Source organism: Mytilus trossulus, chromosome 7, assembly GCF_036588685.1.
Source record: "Mytilus trossulus isolate FHL-02 chromosome 7, PNRI_Mtr1.1.1.hap1, whole genome shotgun sequence".
Lineage (NCBI taxonomy): Eukaryota > Metazoa > Mollusca > Bivalvia > Mytilida > Mytilidae > Mytilus > Mytilus trossulus.
In genome coordinates this window covers 52,955,698-52,977,987 of record NC_086379.1, presented here as the reverse complement: position 1 = coordinate 52,977,987, position 22,290 = coordinate 52,955,698, and the positions used below count along the sequence as shown (strand labels likewise).

Sequence of the window (22,290 nt, the reverse complement as noted above, 5' to 3'; positions counted from 1 at the left end):
TATATGATTCTGATAAAAAAAACATATACATCTTTTAAAAGGGGCTCATGAGGAGTTGCAGATACAAAACGGTTACCTCCAAATAAAGCAATTACTAAGTCCATGCTCTTAGAAATGAAATGACACAAGTGAACAAATAAAATAGGAGGTATAAAAATACACAATGGGAATAAGATTTTGTGAAAATTTAAGAAATTAAGTTTCTTTCATTTTGTCAAGCTGTTCTTGAGCAGTTGTGGATTCAAAAATTGGTCATGAGACAGGGGGTATAATAACAAGTTACAGAAAATGAAATGGAAATAGTCTTTATTTATTATCACAGAATATTGCTGCACCATGGTTACTTTTTATGTACATATTACAATTCATGTGCTTAGTTATAGTTATCAACAATGATAACCAATGAACATATATCTGTATTACAGTAAATGTATTGAGTCGGAGCTTTTAATTATTAAAGATAAATCTATGTACACACATTTCTACATGTGTATTACAATTCATGCGCTGAGTCATTGCTATCATGAAATGATAACTTTATATACATACGTATGTATAACAATGCTGAATCAAAGCTTCAATATATGATTACTCTATGTACATATAATAATTCACAGCTATGAATAACATCATTCCATGCATTTTTTAAGCCATATAATCTATAAATGATCATTTTATGTACTCTACATTCATAACTATCCATGTTTATATTACAATTTTTGTGTCATATTATAAATACAAGATATTTAAAAAAAAAAAAGCAAGTTTGAACAAGATAAGTATTTTGTTTAAATATCTAGTATGATGTAATAAAAATGTCACATGAATGAATTCACATTTATAAAGGCTGTTCCAATAATAAATTTATTGGGGTTGGAGGGCACTTATTGTTTTACCGTTTTATGCATTAAGTTTAAATAAATATGCATATCATTGTTCAGGCTATCTTTCTAAAATAACCAGGACTCATCAAATTTAAACAGAAGTGCCTTTTGACCCTACCCTCTCCCCATACAAATCAATTCTGGAACAGCTCTAAGTAAAACATGACGTTTCTGTGTTCCTCATAACACAGTTACACTAATAAATTATCTATACAAAGCATTAATGGTTTACTTAACATACTTCTCTCTCTTAAAATTCGAATATACAAACTTGTCAAATAAATACATTCATTAACTGAACAACATATATCCCAACATTAAAAAAACCCATTGCAATTGTGTATTCTGTTTCATTCCATTAACAAATAGCCAGGAATTAATTTAGTTATCTCATATTTATTTATTATGGTTTTAACTAATATTAGTAGCAGAAGAGTGGAGGATTAATTATATACCATAACAATTTCAATTATGAATCAATGATTAACCACATGTACCCATTACACTACCAATAAAGACTGAGAGAACAATTGCTCACACCCATAAACTATCAATTAAGACAGTAGACAATCATTCATACCCAGTACACTATCAATTAAAACTCAATATTCAATCATTTATACCCATACAACTATTAACAGATAGTTATGTAACATTTTAAATTGAAATGAAGCTTATGTGTCTAGTTAAATTATTTAGACGGCTTCAAATATTTTTATTTAAAGCCTTGAGATTTTTGTAATCCCCCCATTATGTTTTACAATTTCAATATCTAAATGCTAGACATGCATGGTTATGGATTGAATAAATTTATTGCATTATTAAAGATTTTTGTGAAGTTATTGGTTACTGACAGATGAATTTAAAAAAAAACAACAAAAAAACAAAAACAAATTAATAAAAATATTTCTTTCCATGCAGCTTTCAAACTTCTAGTGCTCACCATGGTCAAATATAATAAAGACATGATTTTTCTACAAACATATTTGAATGTCAGCTCTAAAGACTAGCATATTTAAAAAATTGAAATTATGTATAAACTTCCAATAAAAATTTCTAATCAAGCTGCTGTTACTAATCCAGAATGCTAAATGTTTTGTTCTGTCCAGTGGTCTGAATTTATTACATGGAATAACAATGAATATTTCATAATTCACAGCTATTGTCATCCATTTTTAGATCCATCCTTTGTTTTTTTATCACCATAATAAGTTTTCCACACTTCATCAACTTTTTGCACCCAGTCTTGAGATCCTAATTTTTTATCTTCTAAATAGTATGTTCTGTTAGGCTGAAAAATATTTAATCCAAAATTACTTTTGATACTTCAAATATAGTGCTTATAAAATGTAGTTAAAAATAATAGTGTATCATTAACTACATATTTTAATTGTTTTACAAAAACACCTCTTGTGCCCTTGTTTTATTAGCCAGGGATCCGTCATGACCCTGTCCAATCAAATATTCCATAATAGTTAAAAGTCACATTTTATCTACAAACAAGAATGTGTCCAAAGTACACGGATACCCAACTCGCACTATCATTTTCCATGTTAAATGGACTGTAAAATTGGGTAAAAATTGTATTTGACATTAAAAGTAGAAAGATCATTCCATAAGGAGCATTTGTACTAATTTTCAAGTTGATTGAACTTCAACTTCTGACAGCAATAACTTCATTGACCAAAAAATTTAACCTGAAACTCACACTTTCATTTTCTATGTTCAGTGGACTGTGAAATTTGGGTCAAAAGTCTAATTTGGCTTTAAAATTAGAAAGATTGTCATAAGGAACATGTGTACTAAGTTTCAAGTTGATTGGACTTCAGCTCCATCATAAACTACCTTGACAAATTCTTTAACCTGAAGCAAGACAGACTAACGAACAAACACACAGACCAGAAAACATAATGCCCCTCTAATATTGTAGGTAGGGCATAACAAATCTTTTTTTTTAAAGAAACTTGAGTACCAACGTGGGGGCATTTTTCCCCAATTTTCAATTACAATGACCTTGAACTAAATGTTATATACACCAATTAACATCACAAGATACTGATAATTACTACAGTTTCTTATCTTTTCTTATAATTTTAAAAAAATAATCCCACCAAAAATCAATTTATACTTACTGTGTGAATGAAAAAAGTTTTAAAATTCTTTGCCTCTGGTCGCAGATCTTCTGACCTACAATTATATAAATAGATATAAATAATCTATCACATAATGCTTTCTGGAATATTTTATACTAGATAGATTTCCATAAAAATATCAGTTAATAGATACATTCAATTCTTTTTATATAGAATACTGCCCAATCTCCGTTTAAACATGTTTAAAGGATAATGTGCTTCAGACTCTGTTCAAACTGGAGGGTACAAATCCTTTACATGGAAGTAAATGAATAAATTACCTCGAGTCATTCAAGCATCAGATGCAAGGCATTATAAAAAAAGTGTAGCAAATAATTGATATATTTCAATAGAAACCTACATTATAGACCGAAGTGAAAAACAAATTATAGACCTAAGTGAAAAACAAATTAAATTGTTGGGTATGAGCTGTATTTAACAATAAACTTGAAGAGAAAAAAAATAATTCATGCTTACATTACATAAATATTAGTTCATAGAAAATACTAACCATGGAATTTGTCCCTTTAAAACTTTGTTGGCCGGATCAACATAATATAAATGTGGTCCCTCTGTTAATAAAAGCATACGTCTTCTTGCAAATAAACCCTGGAAGAGAAAAAAGTAAGACATAGAAATCTTATTTGACATGTACTAAACTGTGATTCAATGTGTAGTGATTTACACATAGGACTACTAACACAAAGGGTCCTTTAGTGTGAATCAAAAGTTACACATTTAAACCTTGTGTTAAACAAATGATTTGTAAATTTGTTCTTTACATACAACACAATTTATCAATACAATATTTTCGAGTATATTCATTATGTAAAGAAATTGTTTTTATGCTGTTTTAACACTCTGGCAATTGATTTACATTTTTCATTCAATAATCTATCAAGCCTTAAGAAAATACATTAATCTAGAGCAGTTTATTTTATTTGAAGTGTATTATTGGCACCTATCTACAATACCTTTCTTTTATCCACTAGACCCTGTTTCAGAATAAGGTTGTCTTCCACAAATTTGTGATATTCATTATTTTTCTTTTGTTCCTCTAATCTTTTGTTTCTTTCATCTTCAGTTATACTCCTATTAAAAGTATGTACATTAATATTAATCTCAGAATACAAAAAGAATCTGGAAAGTACAATGATACAAAAAAGCAAAGCATTAAGTAAAGATTGCTTTTGTTAACAATGGTATCATATAATCTTTACCTTTGCCAGAGTCTTTCCCATTGTCATTGGGAACTTGATAAAGATAGAATGCAAAGTGCAAGTTATATATATATATATTACTCTTTTGTTTCACAAAAATGGGATGTTATAATCATGTAAACCCCAAATTTTTAATATTATTATCGAAAGTTTGTGTTCAATACACATATGAATGTAGACATACATTCTCTAAATCCAATAATTTTTATTTGCACATGCCTATATTAACTACTACGAACTAAATGAATTTTATCAAATTGACATACATTTAATATATTTCATTAAGTTAAAACACTTCCAAACTTTTAAATGATGCACATGTTGTTACTAATTCATTTATTATGACTGCAATGTGTTGCATTCCGAAATTGACATATTTGAACTAGATACGACAACGGTTCATGCTGGCTGTTCAAACTCCTCCCTCTGAGGATAGTTTAAGAAAGTTATTATCACAGTGCCAGCAAACAAAAAGGGAGGTTCATGCAAGCCTATACAATTGCTCTACCCTTATACACATTGGACATAGAAATTACCTTAATTGTCCTAATCAGAATCGAAATAATTGATGCAAGCTATACTTTATTGTAGTTTAAACATGGGTAGGCATTATATTTGTGTTATTTTAGCCCTCACTATCGCTCGGGAAAAAATAATTCCAAATATAATGCCTACCTGTGTTAAAACTACAATAAAGTATAGCTTGCATTAATTATTCCTTAAATTAATAAATACTAAAAAGATCATCAGTATATCTAAGATACTTTTTGAAATTCTGTAAATATAAGGAAATTTAGAAAAAAAATTGTAAGGGTTCCACAGAACACAGTGTCTCACCTTCTTTTGCTGTTAATCACACACTCAACAAAAATGATGAAAAAAATCAATAAAATCATTCCTCTTGATACTATCTTTTGATTGTCAGAAGCTTCTGTGCAAGTTTGGTAAAAATCAAGGCTAGTTTAAGAATCTTAAAATTGTTTTAAAAAATTTAACTGCAGACTGTATGTAATGTTAACTGGAAGAAAAGTTCATTTATAAGAAAATACATGAAAAATGGATTTTTTTTTTGGCAAAATTTACTTCTGGATACTATCTTCAATCTGATCATAAACAGGATTCTGGCCAAGTTTCGTACAATTCCAGGATAGTTTAAGAAAGTTATTAAAATGTTAAAAACTTTAACCTTAGAGTGAATATAATGTTTCCTGGCAGAAAAAACTAAGTCCATTTATAAGAAAATACACGAAAAATTGATTTTTTTTTTGCAAAATTCACTTCTGGATATTATCTTCAATCTGATCATAAAAAAGCTTCTGGCCAAGTTTCGTACAATTCCAGGATAGTTTAAGAAAGTTATTAAAATGTTAAAATCTTTAACCTCAGAGTGAATGTTATGTTTCCTGGCAGAAAAAACTAAGTCCATTTATAAGTAAAATACGGAAAAAAAGAAATTTTATTTTTACAAAATTTACTACTGGATACTATCTTCTGATCATAAACAAGCTTCTGTCCCAGTTTGGTAGAAATCCAGGATATATTTCAAAAAAGTTATTAAAATTTCAAAAACTTTAACCACAGAGTGAATATTTGTGGACACTGATGGAATGTAGGATCGCTATGTCTCGCTTTTTCAACTTAAGTCGATGGCTTGACAAATACTCTATATGTATAAAATTTTACTGGATCAAGCAAGTTTGAATTTACTACTGGATACTATCTTCTGATCATAAACAAGCTTCTGTCCCAGTTTGGTAGAAATCCAGGATATATTTCAAAAAAGTTATTAAAATTTCAAAAACTTTAACCACAGAGTGAATATTTGTGGACACTGATGGAATGTAGGATCGCTATGTCTCGCTTTTTCAACTTAAGTCGATGGCTTGACAAATACTCTATATGTATAAAATTTTACTGGATCAAGCAAGTTTGAATTTATTTTAAATAAAAAAATGTCTACTTACAAATTATCACTAACATTATTGGTTATAAGTTCTACAATTCTTTTATCATCAAAGCCAGGCTGAAATAAAGAATGGACTTTTTAAATTAAGAACATAGCTGACAATATTTTAGCTTACATTAATAAATCATTTGCATTTAATACATAAATATATTCTGTTAACAAGTGTGCATTTATTTGTGTGGATCTTAAATAATGCAAAGGTCTATGAATTGTTTAATTTCAATTTTTTTATTGTAAAGTATTGATAGCAAATTCAAATTGTGAGTTTTATTACTCCAAATGCATCATTATAACTTTGTAGCATTTTTCAAATCACATAAAAACATTCATTTATTTCTCTATACATAAGTACATGATATACAAAAACTTTCTCATTCAATTTACATTCATTTCAAATTTGTGTTTAAAAAAAAATGTATGCAGGGCTCACACATCTTCAAAAACAATTAGGATAAGTAACTTCACTTTTTGACATTAAACTATAAGGTGAGAGACAAAAAGAAAATTGAACTTAATATAAACATACTAACCCGACTCCACAGTTCATCTGGATTGTCTTTTGTTGCTGGTAAATATGGAAGTAGTTCTGGTGGTTTTTGTTCAGATAAATGTTCCCAATCTATTCCTTCAAAGAAGGGATGAGATTTTAGCTGTTCCATTCCACCTAGTTCTTCACAACCAAGTCGTTGTGTAGGTTCAATAACCTAAAAAATCCAAAATTAAGCATTATTAAAGTCTTTTAGCAGGTGTTTGTTTTTGGTTAAATTGCCTAATCAATGATGGTCACTTCTCCAAAATATCTTTTAATTCATAGTAAGGAGATAACAATATAATATTGAGAGATTTGTGGCCATCAATTGCCAGTTTAAGGATTGAAAGTCTACAAATACAATATTTCTTTATCTTTTCTGATACAACTGATAGAAAACACTGGAAAATCATATATCTAAAATATGTTGTATGACATCTGCAATTGTGTGCACAGTTTTAGACTATCACTAGATGCCATGAAATGTGTGGGATTTTCCAATCAAAATAAAAATAGATATGTATGTGAGGAACAGATACAATTTTTTACTGTCAATATCCTTACTATATTCCACTCAATTGATTTTGATTACATGTTATGAGTGGTCAGTTTTTTGGCTTATACCATCTCATGGTTCACTCTAGGTATAATTGACATTTCAAAATTGTTATTGCAGTATAATATATCTACATTATCCTTTTCCAGAAGATGTTGACTAAAAATACCATAAAGCAACATGAAAATTGCTGTATAAAATTAACATCAGGTTAGTATACAGTTATTCCTAGAATATTGCAAAACAATATCACTCAAATGCAGCAAAATATGTGGTTCCTTGTAATTTTGAAATTTTTTCATACAATAAATGGGTAGGTTGATATACATACTACAGGTGAAAATAACCCCCTCTAAGAATATTAAATGTGCCAATAGCAGTAAAATATCCCAGAGGAATGAAAATATTCCTTATTGATTGGTATCCACTAAACAGATGAAAATTCAATAATCAACCACAATGTAACTAAGTTCATATTTTTTAACGTTATTTTTGGTATCCACTATAACTCTATGCAAATTTCAATTCTTTCTTGGATTTTAAAGCCTTTGAACCAGGTTTTATTCTATGAAATGAAGAAGAGTACATCAAGTAACATTGCATTATGTTCTTACATATTTTGATTCATTCATCACAACACTGACCTTCACTGTGAAAATACTTACCAGCAATTTTTCTACCAAATCTCTGGCAAGTGGATCAAAGCCATCTGGAAATTCATATTCTAATTTCTGGATTTTTTGGAATATTTGAAATTCATGACTGCAAAATATAAATAATAATTTACAATGAATTGATCAAAATTGTCTCTCTTACCAGAATTTTTCACCACTATATCAATATGTATATAGGTCAGGGCTATAATGCAAAGACATCTAACTCATTGAAATTACAAAAACAAAATGAATTGCAAAGAAAAATACATACAGTCGACTCTGGCTAATCGGATACCCAAAATGTCAGCTAAAAATATCTGATTACCCGATATATTCAATTAGACAATGAATGTATATTCATTGAATATTCTACTGCAATTATAAGTAGATCTTATCCTGAGATGTTACTAACCCTGACAATTGCTTAATATGTGAAAGGGCAAGAGGAAGCTGGAGGTGATTTTTATCAGGTGCATTTACACGATGTTTGCGTAAAAAAATATCAGCTGATTATGTAATGATTAAACTTGTTTACACGTACAGTTTTTAAATCCTATATTTATTAAAATAAATCAAATATGTCCTGAAATATTCATGTAAATTATTATCTTCCATCCATTGTTTGTCTTTATTTGTTTAGTAAACAAATTAATATCCATTATTTATATTTTCACACAGGTAAACTAATTGGGCTATAAAATAGATCAAAGCATGTCTGTGTAGAATCTCTAAGCTTAAATCGTAATTGTTATAATTTTATTTCTTTAAATAATCAAATCTAAATTTATGAAAATTATCATGATTGATAAAATCTTATTGCATAAAGTTTACGTTTTCTGAAGACTTTATGTTTAGGTCATGGTTCTAGAGGCTTCTTCACAAATTTGTAAACAAACCAATATGGCGGCCATGACACATGGTTATGTGAAAAAATATTTGGAACTGACAAAAGTCAGATTTTTCTTGTCAAAAGGGATTTATTTTTATATTGCAATAAATTATTCAGAAGGAGGTACATTCAGTTTAGATTATATTTCTCATTCTATGAGCATTTTGAGTTAATCAAAATTCTCCCAACAGCAACGTACTTCCCTTGTTAACTGAGTCTTCTATAATTTATAAATAGATTCAAACCATTTGAAGTAAAAGGGCATGTAATTCACATGACAAAGGAAACCAATGAATAAAGACAACAATTTAATAAGAAAAAGATCTTTTTATTTATTAAAAACAAAATCTTCTTGTCTGTAAGATTGTAAAATCATAACTTCCGGGTCCATTTCCTGTTAGAAAATCATTGAAAATATCCAATTGTACATGGTTTTTAACAAAATTACCCAATATTCTTATCCGATTTGACGATATATTCTTATATCCGATATTCGATTACCTGATGCAATTAACACTAAACATATAGGGAATGGTTTGGTGTTTTGAAATAATATTACAATAGCCAATATATTTGTTTAGACGATATCCGATTAGGTGGAGTCTACTGTAATGTATGATATATAGGTTAAACCTTGAAATAATCACTTAATGACCTTTAAATGATGGTACTTACCCTCCTCTGAATGGTGGTAGGCCAGACAATAACTGATAAATAATACAACCTAAAGCCCACAAGTCAGAGCTGAAAGAAATTATTTAAAAGAAATTAGACAACATTTGTAAAAATATCAGATTGTAACAATATAAGACATTCAATTCCCAATGACTCTGCATTGAAAAGGAAATTTAAAATTATTTTTCCACATACATATCTTATCAGGGTTTTCAAGTTTAAATTGCTACAGTTTAACTCCATGTTTAATGTGTAGATTGTTTGATGTTTGCTTAACTTTGACTTGTTTATTAACTATAATAAAATTAATAAAAATCTATGTGAAATAACCCGTCACACTTGCTACAAACAGTGTTCTCCCCAGAAATTTTGGAAAGCATCACATTTGGCGTAAAAAAATGTATTTTTATCAATGTAATTTGTCGCGTCGTGGCAATGCTCTATTTCCATTATGATATATGTGTTATTGTTGATTACAAAATGTATTATATTGTTTGTATGCTATAGGTCCTTATTTGGTGAATGAAATATTCTATTCAACCCTACTCTTTGTGTCAATATTGTTGAATTCATGACTGATAATACAATATATTAAACTATAACCATGATAACAGTATTTTCAGTTTATGTTTTCTATATTCATTTATAGTTTCCAGAATTATTTTTCCTCTTGGGCCAAATTATCAAAATATATGTGTGGTTCCAGTTACCCTACCTACCCAGTTAAAAAAAAAATCTTTATCATGTCTATGAATTAAATATATTGGTTCATGGTATTCAATGAATCAATCCCAGTTGTTTCTTTTTATCAAAATGATATATATTGTTAAGTTATCTAACAAATAGTCTGTTAATGCTTAGTTTTCTCTTGGTTTCATTGTTTTCTGTCTACTGTGCCATTTGTGCAAATGTAGTTATCGTAAAATACAGATTTTTGTCATATATGGTACGGTTCCGATCAGTAGTTAACACTAAAATATTTAATGGCAGCCGAAGGCAATGCAAAATACGAAAATAAACAATGTTTGACAAGAGATTTGGAATGAATATGGCGTTTTAAATGCATTTAATGTATGAAACATAAACTAAGGCCAATTATGATGACTTTCTAAAGAAAGACCAAAACTTATTTAGCTCATAGTAAAAAATTTCACTCTCGATTTACAAAAAGTGATTAGAAGAGAAAGAAAGTAATACTACTGTTATATTTTGCAGACCACGTGGTATTAATCATGTCACAAGTGACAGCTTAGGGTATTCCTATCCAAACAGTTATTCCCCAAAGGGCAATCAACACATATTTAATCACTCTTAATTGTTTATTGTCCGACTTGAAGAGATTAAAGGTGATATATATATTTATTATGATCATATTAAGCGGTAATTAGATGAAAGTTCAAAATTAAGGACATGGCTTTGCCATATAGAAACGAGAAAAATAACATTCTGAAAATAATTATAGCATCGAGGGAAGAAAATATAGCGTCACGGTACCGCGACGCTAAAACAGACTGGGGAGAACACTGTACAAACCTGATTACAGATTAAAGTTGCTGGAAGTTGTTGTTGGCTTTGAACTAGCTGTTAGTATGTGAAAGTTCTCTTAGATCTATATGTAAGTGTTTTTTTTGTACAAGTACCCTGTATGTGCCTGTCTAAGCCAGGAGCCTGTAATTCATTGGTTGTCGTTTGTTGCTGTGTATCATATTTGTTTTTCCTTCATCATTTTGAACATAAATTTAGCCATTAGTTTTCTTGTTTGATTTCTTTGTTGTTGTGAATATGGGCCTTAATATAGGCTTTGTTCATTGTTGAAAGCCTTTCAGTAAATTGTAGTTGTTAATTTCTGAGTCATTTGGTCTCTTATGCAGAGTAGTCTAATTGGCAATCAAACCAATCCTTCTTATTGTTTTACATTATTTAAGATGAGAACTTTGCTAGTTATACTAACCTACTACAGACTTGTTAACTGGTGAGAACTCGTGAGAGCATACTAACCTACTACAGACTTGTTTACTGGTGAGAACTCGTGAGAGCATACTAACCTACTACAGACTTGTTTACTGGTGAGAACTCGTGAGAGCATACTAACCTACTACAGACTTGTTTACTGGTGAGAACTCGTGAGAGCATACTAACCTACTACAGACTTGTTTACTGGTGAGAACTCGTGAGAGCATACTAACCTACTACAGACTTGTTTACTGGTGAGAACTCGTGAGAGCATACTAACCTACTACAGACTTGTTTACTGGTGAGAACTCGTGAGAGCATACTAACCTACTACAGACTTGTTTACTGGTGAGAACTTGTGAGAGCATACTAACCTACTACAGACTTGTTTACTGGTGAGAACTTGTGAGAGCATACTAACCTACTACAGACTTGTTTACTGATGAGAACTTGTGAGAGCATACTAACCTACTACAGACTTGTTTTTTACTGGTGAGAACTTGTGAGAGCATACTAACCTACTACAGACTTGTTTACTGGTGAGAACTTGTGAGAGCATACTAACCTACTACAGACTTGTTTACTGGTGAGAACTTGTGAGAGCATACTAACCTACTACAGACTTGTTTACTGGTGAGAACTAGTGAGAGCATACTAACCTACTACAGACTTGTTTACTGGTGAGAACTTGTGAGAGCATACTAACCTACTACAGACTTGTTTACTGGTGAGAACTCGTGAGAGCATACTAACCTACTACAGACTTGTTTACTGATGAGAACTTGTGAGAGCATACTAACCTACTACAGACTTGTTTACTGGTGAGAACTTGTGAGACCATACTAACCTACTACAGACTTGTTTACTGGTGAGAACTTCTGGAGACACATACTGGGCAGTTCCTACAAAAGAATTCTTTCTCCTTTGTGTATGGTGTTCTGAAAACAGAAAGAAGAAAATCTTATTGCAGCAATTGCTAAGTCAACTGTTAAAACTTTTAAGGGTTTTATTACGAAGAAAATAGCAACAGGATAGGTTGAACAAAACTAAAAAGCCATTTTAAATTTAAAAGCATAATTATTCTTCAAAATTCCTGAGCATTTTTGAAAATTGTTCAATAATTGCAATAACAAATATTAAATTTATGTTGAAAAACAATATCATTGTAGATTACAGGTATCACATAATCTAAGCATTGTCAATGATTCATGAATATGAGGTCAGGTCAAACAAAGGAACCCTGCCAGAAAAACATGAACACAAAACAATCAATCACACACCGAATATAGTTGACCTGTTGCAAATAGAATCTGAGAATCAATACTGATTCGAATTATGAAAAGGAAACGTTGACCATGAAAATATCATAAAGGTCATAGGATCCTAACAGACAAACATGTACACATTTACATCATTCCATACATCAAATTCAGTTGAACCTATTACTTTAATAAGGTATTTGAGAAATGGACCTAACAATGAGAAGCCTTTTGTTGAACACTGACCTGTGATATCAGGTCATTGTCAGGTGAAACAAGTCTGTAGAAAATGTTCAACTTGCAATGATAGTTTAAACCAAATATAAGTGTCCTACATGTATTACTCATAACAAGTAATAAAACTGGATGAAACAACAGTGCATACACTGAGATGACTGCTTTATTAATGTTTTAATTTCATGTTGAAAGTCTTTAAGATTTAGGTTTTAATTAAACTCAACATTAACTATGAAAATAAGGCCAATAAAAAAATTAAGTTCATTAATCAATTAAGCATAATACAAATGAAAAGTTTTTTTGGCTGTGGATGATATCTCTTGATCATAAAATATAAAATAAGTTTTGCCAAGTTATTGATATCTAAACAAATTTGTTTCAGACTCAATCTAATCATGATTGTGACAACAGAATAACAACAACAATACACTGATATGGGAGGGTTACATAGTTTGTTATACAACTCATTACCACCTGAGGCCTCCGTCAAAGAAAAGAATTCATCTAGTTTAAAACAAAAATATATTAAGTATATGGCATACATTAGTTTAACAGTAAAAACTATAAGGTTCAATACAACTGCATAACATGTTAAGAAGAAATAAAAATCAATAATGGACATTGTTATCAACTTTCAAAAAGTGATTTTTGTTATTTTGTATTTGAAAGTACATGTACTAACAATTGTAATATTATAGACATTGAAAGAAGATGCAGGAAAATTGTTCAACCAAGATGGTTGACAAGGCATAAATAGATTTACTGTCTGAAACATAAAGAAATTTGCTAGTAAATGTGATGGGGCATTCTTTTTGATACACTTATAGGTCAATATAAATTTGAGATATTTTTTCTCTTGTGTATGATTCTAGGAGACAATGCCTCAATGAGACATAAAGGTATGTTTGTTCTGTTCTATAAAGATGTAAAAACTTAAAAAGATTATTTCACTGAAACTATGATATGTATTATTGAAACATAAAAAGCTAAACCGCTGAAACAATCATGCAGCCAAATATATCATATATATCGCATTATGGTTAGAAAGCACACCTTCCTCTGGTTTTATCTCTTCTTCTTCTCTTTTTAAGATCTTTGCACTGCCAAAATCTGTTATCAGTATGTGCATATCTGTGTTTAATAAAATATTTTCAGGCTTTAAATCTCTGAAATATAGAAAAACTTATGAAAAAGACCATTTTTATGTAAAACAGAAATATCTACATAGTCTAGAATCACTTTGTATATATGACAACTGTTTAACACCAATTGCAAAGAAACAGTTCATTTACTATTCTTCATCACAGTGATCAGTGATGACAAACACACTTATCTAAATGAAAGTTAAAGGCATTCCATAGCACCTGTTAAATTTAGCTAATTGCTTAAAACAAAAGGATAAATGTAATTAAATTTTATAAGGTATTCGAAAAGTAATTAACTTAATGCATTTTTAAACTAATTGATCCCATTTGGGGTCTTTTACATAATCCTAACATAATGTAAAATATCTTTAAAGATATCTATGACATGGTGTCTTAATAGACCAATTTCGAGTTTGTCCTTTACTGGAAAACACAATTATGCGCGCCTTTATGATGTCATTTACCAGATAGAGGGGATCACTGCACTGATAATGATCATCGTCATAGTGCAGGATTATCTAGAAATAATGTTTGTTCTGTAGGTACTTTATCACAATTACCTAATGACAGCAGTGCTGATTGTCAACTATGAGAATTCAATTTGCAAAATACATGTAGTTTGTGCAATATAGCATCATAGTTTTTCAACAACTCGCTCAAATTTGGAATGGAAGTGAGTATGCCCCTAAACCGAAATGATGTTCACTAAAACCAAAGTTTTTGTAGGAAATGCATCAAACTCAAAAATTATCTTTTCTACAAATATCATATACTTATATAAATAACTTTATTATACTTAAAGTCAGAAGTGTTTTTTCCATATCAATAGTCTTTCTTTAATAAAGTTCAGGCACAACTTTATGGAATTTTGGGTCCTCAATGCTCTTCAAGTTTATACGGGTTTGGCTTCAGAACTATTTTGATCTGAGCGTCACTGATGAGTCTTATGTAGATGAAACACATGTCTGGCATGTTAAATTATAATCCTGGTACCTTTGATAACTATTTACAGACATTCAAAAACTATGAAAATCTTACCTATGAATAAAATTCAAACTGTGCATATATTCTAAAGCATGTACAATTTCGGCTGCATACCACTGAGAACAAGGTACGTCAAAGGATGACAACTTATGTAGATAATCCAAAAGCTCCCCTCGTTCTGCATAGTTTAACACAAAATCTTTGTTTCATTAAGGAATCATAACTCTACTTTTCGAAATCAATGAAATGCCATTGTATTGAATCATAATCATAAAAGGTCAAATTATCAAAATTCTTCGATGTATTGTGGAAGAATTTGTTTAGGGTTTTTTGGTATGGTTCTTCAAAAGCCATTATGGTAAGTTTTCATGTCAACATTAAGTCATTTAGAAATAGAAATTAATGTGAAGTGACGGGGTAGTGGTTTGAAGGCACTTTTCATCCATACATGCATTTTACTTTGCATACATAACCTCATATGTTTGAACTGTGTGAAATCCCCAACCTCATATATATATTTTTTCTTGACAGCCCTTACTGTGATAGCATTTATCATTATTGTTCAATCAGTACATGTATAATGAAGACTATTGGTTGTTGTCATTATCTATTTCCTATTGCTTAGTTTACTGATAATATGTAAGAACTTTTCCAGATTCTGATTGTTTACTATATAATTTTGTGTGAGATCTTGCTTATCACTAAGTCTTGACACCATATTGTGACCTCTAATGGCCAGATAATTGATTTACAGTAAAACCTGTATACTACAAACAAAATGTTCTGTCCAAAGGTGTTCTGTTTAGATAATGTAAAGTGTTGTTGTGATTCTGTATCTACTTTTATTCATTAAAATTCTATAACGACTTTTATAATGAATTAAATAACCTTTAAAAGGATACATAATCTATCTGTATCTTGAAATGTAAAATATAATCTAATTATAAATGGATGATTCATCTTCATTAAAACTTCTTTTTCTCTCATCACATATTGTGATTTCTTTTCCCTCATTATATGTCTCTTTTCTAAAACTTTAACTGCAAAGAAAACAAAAATGCTTTAAATTCTGACAATTAAATGTAATGTCTGTATCCTTTTGTTTTTTTTTATTTAAAAGACAAAAGTGTCTGTTAAGTCAGAAGAGCAATGCATTTATATCCATTTGTTGTTTTCACTTGTCATCTTAGTTCCATCTGTTCTTATATATATCAATTTAGCCAATTTTATAACATCTGTTCTTATACATATCAATTTAGCAAATGTTATAACATCTGTTCTTATATATATCAATTAAGCCAATGTTATAACAACTGTTCTTATACATATCAATTTAGCCAATGTTATAACATCTGTTCTTATACATATCAATTTAGCCAATGTTATAACATCTGTTCTTATACATATCAATTTAGCCAATGTTATAACATCTGTTCTTATACATATCAATTTAGCCAATGTTATAACATCTGTTCTTATACATATCAATTTAGCCAATGTTATAACATCTGTTCTTACCGTATTCGGCCGTGTATAGTACGCATTTATGTATAGTCCGCACCCCCTTTACATCCCCTTAAAATCGAGAAAAAAAGTTTTGTAACAAAAAAAAAAAAAAAAAAAAAAAAAATTATTGTAAAAGTCTAGTTCACTGTAAAAATCCATTGAAAGAGAGCTATTCTCCATGTATTTTATAAAAATAAATAATTATGTTTTATTTATTTCATAAAAAAATGAAATGGTAGAACTTTTCATCAGGTAGTTAATATTTAATAATTTTATATAAGTAGTTATTAATCAAGAGAATCATTTTAAAATCAACATTTGTCTAAGTATGTCCAAGCTGATATATAATATAACAGAAATAATTTGAATATTATGGAACAAAAGAAAAAAGAGATCAAACATTTATCTAAATTATTTAGCAGTAATCAAAATTTTAAAACTATTTAATCTTATATAATCTTTTCATTGATCATGTTGTTTTATTGCCTGGGATTATAATATTTAACACCTGTCAAAACTTGACATCATTATTTAATTGCTACACACCCATACTTAATCCTTAATTACCTCTCTTGATTACCTATGCAGGATGTCACACCTTTACTTTTAATAATCAATTTTGAAAAGAAAAGTTAAAAAAGAATAAAAGAATGAGAATTAAATGAAGTAAATACAATAAACGTCTCCAATATACATTGTTGATGCAGAAAAACGAAATTTAAAAAAAAAAAAAAAAAAAAAAAAAAATTTTTTTTTAATAAATTTCGAAAATCGTCTATAGTTGTGTATAGTCCGCACCCCTTGTACAAACTACATATTTAAGGAAAAAAAGTGCGGACTATACATGCCCAACTACGGTATACATATCAATTTAGCCAATGTTATAACATCTGTTCTTATACATGTACATATCACAGTGTTCTCCCCAGGATTTTTGGATAGCACCAGGGTAACGCGTGACGAAATGAATTTTACAGTATTTTGTGTCGCGTTGCTTCGCTTATTTTTTTCTTGTTACTTTTTGTCATTACCTGTTTGCCTTTGTTTTGTTTACTGTGGTACTGTGTTGTAGGACTTTGGGTCAGAGAATTATTGGTAGAAAAAGTAAATCAATAAACAGTTTGTATTACTTTAATATCTTTGAAGAATAAATAAAAGAAAACACAATTAGTCTTTAAGCTAAAGTCACTTCTTATATTTTGATCAAGCCATTTTGTCCCAATACTTGCAGTTACACTACACATGCCCATGTTAGATTTCACCATAACAATGAACTTTGAACAAGATTTTAATACAAAACCTTCAGTAAATTAAAAACTATTTTCCATAGTTTTAGACATTAACAAAATTGTTTTTTATGATTAGTACTTACAGATGTGGAGGGTACTTTAAAAGAGTTATATATTTTCAAGGTTCATCCCTATATGTATCAGAGTTGTAACAGTAGCATAGTACGCCTGTTATAGTCAACGGATTTCCCTTTCTTAAAATATACCTATCTATAATAATATGTCTGTGCATCAATAATGGTATGATTCTCAAAAATAATTTGCAAAACATGTTTGTTGGTATGTTCTAAGAGTGTTTTTATCCTTTATGTAACATTATAATATAATTTTGCATTCAATTTGTACTTTATTTTTATTTGCAATGAGAAATTATATGTGAGGAGCATTTATTTGTAATTAGCCAAATCAGGGGAAGTAACTCCACAATTAATTCCTAAAAGGCAAATTATTTTGACTTGAGACTGGCGTAATAGGGTTCATTAACAAATGTCTGCTTGTCCCTCACAAGTCTGTTATTAAAATTATGATCTCTTAATTAAAACACAAAAGGATCATGTACATCGATTAAATCCAATCATCAAGGTTGACCTCAACAGGTAAATCGATCACGTGGTGTAAACAAGCTACTTGTCAATACTGGATTAAACTGGTTAGAACTGGTCAATTTTGATGTAAAGTTGAAGTCATCTGAAACTTTAACGATTTTAATACGTTTTTTTTTACCGAAAACTTTAGCACCACGGAGAAAAATTATACATCGCGGCAAGAACGATACCACCGCGGCAGAAAATTATACATCGCGGGCCCGTGGTCCTTTAAGGGCCTGGGGAGAACACTGTATCAATTTAGCCAATGTTATAACATCTGTTCTTATACATATCAATTTAGCCAATGTTATAACATCTGTTCTTATACATATCAATTTAGCCAATGTTATAACATCTGTTCTTATACATATCAATTTAGCCAATGTTATAACATCTGTTCTTATACATATCAATTTAGCCAATGTTATAACATCTGTTCTTATACATATCAATTTAGCCAATGTTATAACATCTGTTCTTATACATATCAATTTAGCCAATGTTATAACATCTGTTCTTATACATATCAATTTAGCCAATGTTATGAAAAAACACTTTAAAGTTTAAGGACATACTTTTGTTCCTATTCTTCATGTAAAAGAATTTTAAGAAATATATATTAGTTTGAAACTTACTTGCAAATTCTGTTCCAGTCTCTACTTCCTTTGCTAAATATACCTTAAAATGACATTGTAAAGTTATGTTATGTTAACTTGTTACTAACTTATATTGAACACATCTTTATTTTTTTCCTTAAAAATTGGAATCTTTAATATTGCCAAAAATGTTATTTGATAAAATACAAAAAGTAAACTTTCTTTTGGTAAGTCAGAATTTCTTATTAACTTCAGAATATTCAACAATATCCATTGAAAACTTTATAGCTACATGTACTTTATTTTAATATCATTGTCCAAATGAAATAGATGATATAACAAGAGTGCACACGCTGAAATGTCTCGCCTTCTTTTCTAATCATTGATATTATGTTGATAGACCTAAATATAAAACTTTATTACAACTGTCACATAATCTCTACATTAACCAAGAAAACGAAACATTGATCAATGAACCATGAAAATGAGGTCAAGATCAGATGAACAATGCCAGGCAGACATGTAACAATTCTTCAATACAACAAATATAGTTGACTTATTGCTTAAAAATTAATAAAAACAGACCAAAAAACAAACACTTAACACTAAGCAATGGACAGTGAAAATGAGGTCAAGGTCAAATAAAACCTGCGTAACAGACATATAGATCATAAAATATTTTCATACACCAAATATAGTTGACCTAATGCATAAAGTACAAACATGTATTAGAAAAATAGACCAAAACTCAAAAAACTAAACTTTGACCACTGAACCATGAAAATGAGGTCAAGGTCAGATGACACCTGTCAGTTAGACATGTACACCTTACAATTATTCCATACACTAAATATAGTAGACCTATTGCATAAAGTATAAGAAAAACAGACCAAAACACAAAAACTGAACTAACACCACTGAACCATGAAAATGAGTTCAAGGTCAAATGACACCTGCCAGTTGGACATGTACACCTTACAATCCTTCCATACACCAGATATACCAGACCTTTTGCTTATAGTATCTGAGATATGGACTTGACCACCAAAACTTAACCTTGTTCACTGATCCATGAAATGAGGTTGAGGTCAAGTGAAAACTGTCTGACGGGTATGAGGACCTTGCAAGCTACACACACACCAAATATAGTTATCCAATTACTTATAATAAGAGAGAAGTTAACATTACAAAAAATCTTAACTTTTTTTTCAAGTAGTCACTGAACCATGAAAATGAGGTCAAGGACATTGGACATGTGACTGACGGAAACTTCGTAACATGAGGCATTTATATACAAAGTATGAAGCATCCAGGTCTTCCACCTTCAAAAATATAAAGCTTTTAAGAAGTTAGCTAACGCCGCTGCCGGATCACTATCCCTATGTCGAGCTTTCTGCAACAAAAGTTGCAGGCTCGACAAAAATAAGAAAATGAGGTATGGTTGACAACGAGACAACTCTCCAAATGAAACCAAATGACATAGAATGCATGTAGTCATAGTTCAAGAATGCAGAAAGTATAAATTTGTATATATGCAACTGTACTTTTTAAAGTTTAAATACTTACTGTAGAATAGGAACCTTCACCAATGACCTTTCCAAACATAAAGTCATTTGGCGTCTTTTTCACTGGCTTTTTATTGCCATCACCTCCCTCTTGAATTTGAGACATTTTTTCAGATCAATATATACCTTTAATGTGAAATAGCATGTTAATTTTTATCTTAGGACAAGTAAAATTAGTTATCAATATCTTTATAAACTTGTTATTTACAAATCTATATAATAAAATTATATCATAATAACTTTTTATGTTTTGTTTCAGATTATATGCAACTATGGGTTATTTAGCCAATAAATATTATAATAAATATTTCGATAACACATAATTGATTAAAGCAAATTCTAATCAATTTTCAACATTATAAAATAAGTTAGCCAGCACTCAATAGACATTGGATAGTACACCAGGACTGAGGTCACCATACAGCCTTCATTAATCAGTGAAACCTGTACTATGAATATATAAAAAAGAAGATGTGGTATGATTGCCAATGAGACAACTATCCACAAAAGACCAAAATGACACAAACATTTTAACAACTATAGGTCACTGTACAGCCTTCAACAATGAGCTATGAAATCTGCTATAAACGGCCCAATGTGAGAATGGAAAACAATTGTAACAAGAAAACTTGCTTAAAACAGTACACTTTGACAAAAACAAATATGACTAATAAAGACAAATGGCAACAACTGATTAAACGGCCAAATTCATAAGACTCATTAAATCAAAATAGAGCACACAAAAAACAACGAACATATAAACAATAGCCACAGAGCACGGATAAAGAGTACACTAAGTTACAACACTACTTAATAGGCAATAACAGCATGTAAAGAAATCAGGTTATCCTCACTAATTCACCGTATTCTATTTTTCCGCCTTAACTGGACATCACAAAAGTTCCCGTAAAATTGTGACGTCATATTCTATTCTATTCTCTAATAGAAAATATCTGACACCACAAACATCACAATGGAAAAAGTGATTGTTGTTTGACATCAAAAGTTAGAGAAAGACAGATTGTTAGGTCAAGTAGGACAGATTTCTAAATATCATTAAGGAACATGTATATCGGACGCGCAAGTATCAAACTGTATACACAACAGATTTAGTGAAAGATATTGTGCTATACAGAATACAGAATTGTGCTATACAAATTCGTCAGCCCAAATATTCAATCTGATAATGAAAATCTCTGCATATCTATCTTTTTAATGGAAAGGGATGTGAAACAAAAAGTCACACCCTTTGAAAGAGTACTGTCATCTTAATTATTCATTATACAGATATGGGGAATGGACATTTGTTTGAGTGTATGCTTAATTCAATTTGTTTGAGTGTATGCTTAATTCAAAGTTAATTCAACGAAAAATCACCTAAGATGATTGTGGTATGGATCATTCAATTACCAGTTAGAAACACATATCTGTTATCGCCAATTAAGTCTTAATACAAAGTTAATTCACTTTCTTTACAATTTCAACCCGGCATCTTCTTATTTTTCTCAAATCCGGAAGTTGAAAGGTAACCAAACGCAAGCGCATTTGCGCAAGATCTGTCAGTAATGAACATCCTTATTGCATCGGCTTTTTAATGTTTTAGTGAGATACATAGTGCAAACAATAGTATGCATTTAAGTAACTTATAATTCAACTTTTATT

At 29.9% G+C, this 22,290-nt stretch overlaps 1 protein-coding gene across 2 annotated transcripts; it reads right to left on the bottom strand.

The window, feature by feature from the left end:
- Positions 1-289: 289 nt before the first annotated feature.
- LOC134725286 (3-phosphoinositide-dependent protein kinase 1-like) lies at positions 290-22,172 on the bottom strand. Of its 2 annotated transcripts, none has more exons than XM_063588974.1 (15): positions 22,039-22,172; positions 20,630-20,754; positions 19,103-19,145; positions 15,988-16,125; positions 15,140-15,284; positions 14,010-14,122; positions 12,308-12,398; positions 9,508-9,576; positions 7,953-8,049; positions 6,733-6,906; positions 6,201-6,259; positions 3,991-4,108; positions 3,528-3,625; positions 3,017-3,071; positions 290-2,175 (listed from the first exon to the last, which is right to left on the bottom strand). In XM_063588974.1, the coding sequence occupies exons 2-15, from the start codon at positions 20,732-20,734 to the stop codon at positions 2,050-2,052; spliced, it is 1,431 nt and encodes a 476-aa protein (XP_063445044.1). In that variant the 5' UTR covers positions 20,735-20,754; positions 22,039-22,172; the 3' UTR covers positions 290-2,049. The 2 variants fall into 2 exon arrangements, with proteins under 2 accessions (XP_063445044.1, XP_063445046.1); XM_063588976.1 differs by having other exon boundaries at positions 22,006-22,168.
- Positions 22,173-22,290: the final 118 nt, after the last annotated feature.